General features: G+C 38.0%; 1 protein-coding gene across 1 annotated transcript; it reads right to left on the reverse strand.

The window, feature by feature from the left end:
* Positions 1 to 1,930: 1,930 nt before the first annotated feature.
* LOC138907871 (protein FAR1-RELATED SEQUENCE 3-like) lies at positions 1,931 to 2,920 on the reverse strand. The gene is made up of 2 exons (XM_070198491.1): positions 2,599 to 2,920; positions 1,931 to 2,454 (listed from the first exon to the last, which is right to left on the reverse strand). Exons 1-2 carry the CDS (start codon positions 2,918 to 2,920, stop codon positions 1,931 to 1,933), a joined length of 846 nt encoding a protein of 281 aa, XP_070054592.1.
* Between the last annotated feature and the right edge of the window lie 2,014 nt (positions 2,921 to 4,934).

Here is a 4,934-nt window from a genome sequence, read left to right on the forward strand (position 1 = left end):
GATTTGGTGCTCTCTTATGGGATTATGCTAGAAAGAAGATGGAACTGAACGAGCAAAGTGATGATGAGATTATTGGTCGACAGAATAAGTTGCGAAAGTAGAAGAAGTAGTTACCTTTGTCATTGTTGTAGGATGAACTCAATAATTTCGTTTTGTATTGTGTTCTGTTATGCTGTCATTGTTGTAAGACGGATCAGATTTTTTTGTTTTTGAATTTTATGAATACTTTTAAGATTTGTATGGAAAATGAGATGTCTGCTCTCTTATAAAGGTTTAATGAATTTTAGTGCAATATTGGAGTGTTGCAGTTTAGTTTATTTTGGTATTTTCTCCCTTGATTTTGTGTTGTTAATTCAAGATATGAAAAATATACGGTAGTTTGTGATACAATATCTCTTCCAGATCCACGCATGATACAAATATGATACACACATGATACATAGATGATACAGTCATTTTGGATTGCTGCACAGTTAGTTTCTTAACAACGAGTTCTGCAGTTTGTTTGGTTTCGAAATATGTATTGATGAAGCCACACTCTTATTTGCAAATTTCTAAAATTATTTGCACAGTTTTCTAGTTGCTATAACTGTTTTTCATTAGTTAGCTTTGTTATTATACAAATATAGACATGAGTAAGAGCTGATACACCTACATAGGTGATACACAAGAGTATGATACATAGCTGATACAATTTCTTTTTTAATCAAACAGATGTATAATTTTAAAAATACACTTGCAACACGATTTTAAATGATAGATCAAATATTTATTTATATCTAAAAATCAAATAAAATTCTGTATTGATATAGTTCTTGATATATTGGATTCTTCTAAATCTCTATGATATTCAGTAAAGTAAAATAACAAGTAATTCTATGTTTGACATATTTCATCATCTCTTTGGATTATTTCTACAAGTTTTCCTGTTGTGACCTTGTTCTCCACACTGTCCACATGAAATTGACCTTTTTTGTTTCCTTTCAGATATTGGCTTGCACCTCCTCTTCCTTGGCCTTCATATTGATTTAGTCACGTCTGGTGGCAAGACTTTTTCATCTAGAACTTCTGCAGGAATTTTTCATGTACTTTCTTCAGGAACCAGATAAATTGGAATTTCATAGTCTTCAATAGGTAATTTTTGGTGTAGTACACCGAGCAATACTCAATGTAATAAATGTATTTTTATTTTAATACTGCCCAAGCATGTGCACATGTTCATCCAACTGAAATCTTCTACAGCTGCAAGTTCGATATTTTAGGAATACCATTCTCTTCTTACCCTTGTCAGGTACTGAATATAAGTAACTCATCGAAGGGGTCACCTACAAAATTTATCAACTATCATTAGTGGTTACAAAGCATATGCCCTCAAAACACATATACTGTAGAGCTGACGAGATTCAAAATAGCTTAATATCATATCAAACTAACTAATATTTCAGCAGTGGGGTAGGCATAAATGCTACATTAAATTGAAAGCCTTATATACATATTGGTGGTCGCCTAAAAGTTGAACAATTTGCTTACATAATGACTAATTTCTTGCATGCCCCAGAAGAAACTGAGAATAGAGGTAGACCAACCAGCTTTGAAAAGAAACAGAAACCTGAAGCCTCGGGTAACAGAGATAAGACCCTCAATTACTTGAACACTATAATATTGCCTTTGTGCAAACAATGAATATTAGAAAATGTTAGCTTTAATCAATTTGGTCTCCCTGTGCCGTGCAGGTGGATATTAGTTTAACAGAATCATATAAAGGGTTCAAGATATAACAGATCCACGAATTCAGCATGATTACATATTATATGCACAAGTATCTACAAATTCTAGTCATACCTTTATCCGATGTGACAATTTGAGATTGTCCATCAGTATTGTATCATATTTTTTTCCCAAGATCAGTAAATGACTCTATTGCATTCTTTTAGTTTGTAACGTTCCATCGTCCGATCAATTTCCTTATGTACTCTAGCATAGGCAGTACTGGGAGTTCCCTCACAGCCTTGAGCACTGCATTAATCGACTTTGCAATGTTTGAAGTCATTGTCAATGTTTTGTTGATTGCGGAATGTGCTCTGGACCATCTTTCATACCCAACGTTGATTAAGTAATCTTTGATCCTCTTATCAATTCTCTCTACCTCTGCCATGTGGTAATCAAACTTCTCAACTGTGTATGCTTTGGCCATAGCAAAGAATATGTCATTGAGCTGCAAATGGTTCTTCTTGTAATTTTCGTTTACATTATTCCATAGATGCCATATGCAGACACAATGAGGTACTTGTGGATACAATGTTGCCGCTGCATTTTCAATGCCTCCATGCCTGTCCGAGACTATGCATATTCCCTCCCTTTCCCCAAATGCATCCTTGAACCTCGCGAAAAACCACTCCCAGGAAGCATTATTCTCTGAATATATAATGGCATATGCGAGTGGTAGGATACTACCTAATAAATTGAATCATATAAACACATTTGAGTATATACATGTATACATTTGAATCACATATGCATTTGAGTGTGTGTGTGTGTGTGTATATATATATAGACACACACACACACACATACATACATTATTATTCTTAGTTTTACCTGCTGGATCTTGTATGGATGTTATCAATAATGTTCCTCTATATGTCGATTTAATAAAGTTTCCATCTACAACAACAACCGGTTTGCAATACTGCCATCCTTTTATAGAGGGATATAGTGCAACAAAAGCATACATGAATAGGTCTTCCTCTGTTTTTTTCAAACTTACCACTGACATAGGATTTGTAAGAACCATCATATAAAAGTAGCTTAGCAGATTTTCATATGATTCGCTCGGGTTCCCTCTCAGTAGTTGAACTGCATATTCCTTCGATCTCCATGCTTGCATATATGTCATTTGAAGACCATACTGCTTGTTCATTTTTCCAATTATGTCATTAGGAGTGTATATTGTTTTTGGGTCTTTATACTTGTCTATCAGAAGACTGCTGATGAGTTTTGCAGTAGCTTGACATTATGCGTAAGATCTGTCTTTCAGCGGGCATGAGTGCAGTTTGCTGAAATTCCTGACCTTGAAAAGTTTTTCTTTTTTTAGGCTTGAAGACTCCTCTATAAACTCATATCCTTTTAAAACTACACACCCACTTTGTAAATATTATGTCCTAATATATAGTAAGATGTACCTCTTTAAACACTAGTTAAGCACAATACAAACAACTAATCCTTGAATCTGGTCTAAGTCCTATGGAGCTAACTCAGGTAGATTTTAAGGGGTTCCTAACATCATCCCTTTAGAAGAACAAGAACCCTTACCCATAATCTCACCGGTTAGCAGACCAATAAAAGAATTAACTTTAGTAATGAAATAGGTACCCTAGTATACATTTAAATATTAGGTGATGACTTTCTTTCATCAACAACAGAGAAACCACAAGTTGAATCTTGTTTTGACTAGTGCAAAATAGGGTGCAACAGCGTGACATGGTGACAACCAATCCATGCCTAAAATCACCTTAAAATCAACCATGCTAAGTAGTAAAAGATCAACTCTCATCTCTAATCCCCCAATAGTCATCACACACGACCGATACACACAGTCCACAATAATAGAATCACCCACCGGTGTAGATACATGAACATGCATAACTAAAGAATCATGGGGAATATCCAAATAACGAGCAAAGTATGATGACACATATGAATAAGTGGAACCAGGGTCAAATAATACTGATGCATCTCTCCGGTACACTGAAACAATACTTGTGATCACGGGATCGAAAGCAACTACCTTTGGCCTGGCTGGAAATGCGTAGCAACTGACCTGAGCACCACCGGATCGACCTCCCCCTCTAGGGAAGCCTCGAGCTGTCTCAACCCCACCCCGAGCTAGCTGTGTGGGTGGTGTAGCTGCTGGTGTTGAAATCATAGGTTGAGAGCACTACTGTGGAACCCTACTCAATAGTCTGGGGCAATCTTTCTTGAGATGACTCAAGTCTCCGCACTCATAACAACCCCTCCTGAAAGGCTGCTGACCCTGATAGCCCAAAGAACTGCCTATGGAACCCTGGGCAGATGGAGCATGGCAAGAACTCTATGCCAACAATGCACTCAAAGATGACTGAGTTGGGCATGCACTATAGGAATTGTGGCTAACTGAAGAATCACGGGGAACATGGCGAGCTGCCTGAATAGGTCAAGAAGAATGACCTCTGCTGTAATGGGACTGGCCTCCATATAAGGCACTACTGAAACCACCTGAACTACGCAGCCCTTGGCCTCTCGCTCCTCATCCTCCTGCCTGCGAGCCAGCTCTAAGCGTCTAGCAATCTCGACCACCTAGTCAAATCTAGCATTCGTCACAACCTTTTGAGATATACTAAAGTGTAATCCATAGTTAAGGCCATCAATGAACCTCCTAATATTTTCCCTCTCAGTGGGAACCAACCATATTGCATGACGAGCCAAAACTATGAACCTCATCTCATACTGAGTCACTGTCATACCCTCTTAGCGTAGCTACTCAAATTGCCCACGCAACTCCTCTCTTCGAGTCTAGGGATCAAACTTCTTTAAGAAGAGAACTGAGAACTCATGCCATGTAAGTGGCGCTGCATCGGCTGGCTTGCTCAACTCATTAGTTTTCCACCATCTGTAAGTTGCCCCTATCAGCTGAAAGGTAGTAAGTGAAACCCGATTGGTGTCCAAAATACTTGATGTGCGAAGAATCTGTTGACACCTATCTAGAAAATCCTAAGCATCCACTGACATTTCTCCACTGAACTCTGCAGGCTTGATCCTCCCAAACCCCTCTAACCTTGTTTTCTCCTCACCATTCATAAGTCAACCAACTCCGACCCGAGCAGCAACAATGTAATGACTCGGCCGGTCGTTTCGAGAGTTATAGCCCCATTTTCCCCATTTATACTTCTTTTTGT

The sequence above is a fragment of the Nicotiana tomentosiformis genome, chromosome 3 (genome assembly GCF_000390325.3).
Source record: "Nicotiana tomentosiformis chromosome 3, ASM39032v3, whole genome shotgun sequence".
In the NCBI taxonomy this organism is placed as follows: domain Eukaryota; kingdom Viridiplantae; phylum Streptophyta; class Magnoliopsida; order Solanales; family Solanaceae; genus Nicotiana; species Nicotiana tomentosiformis.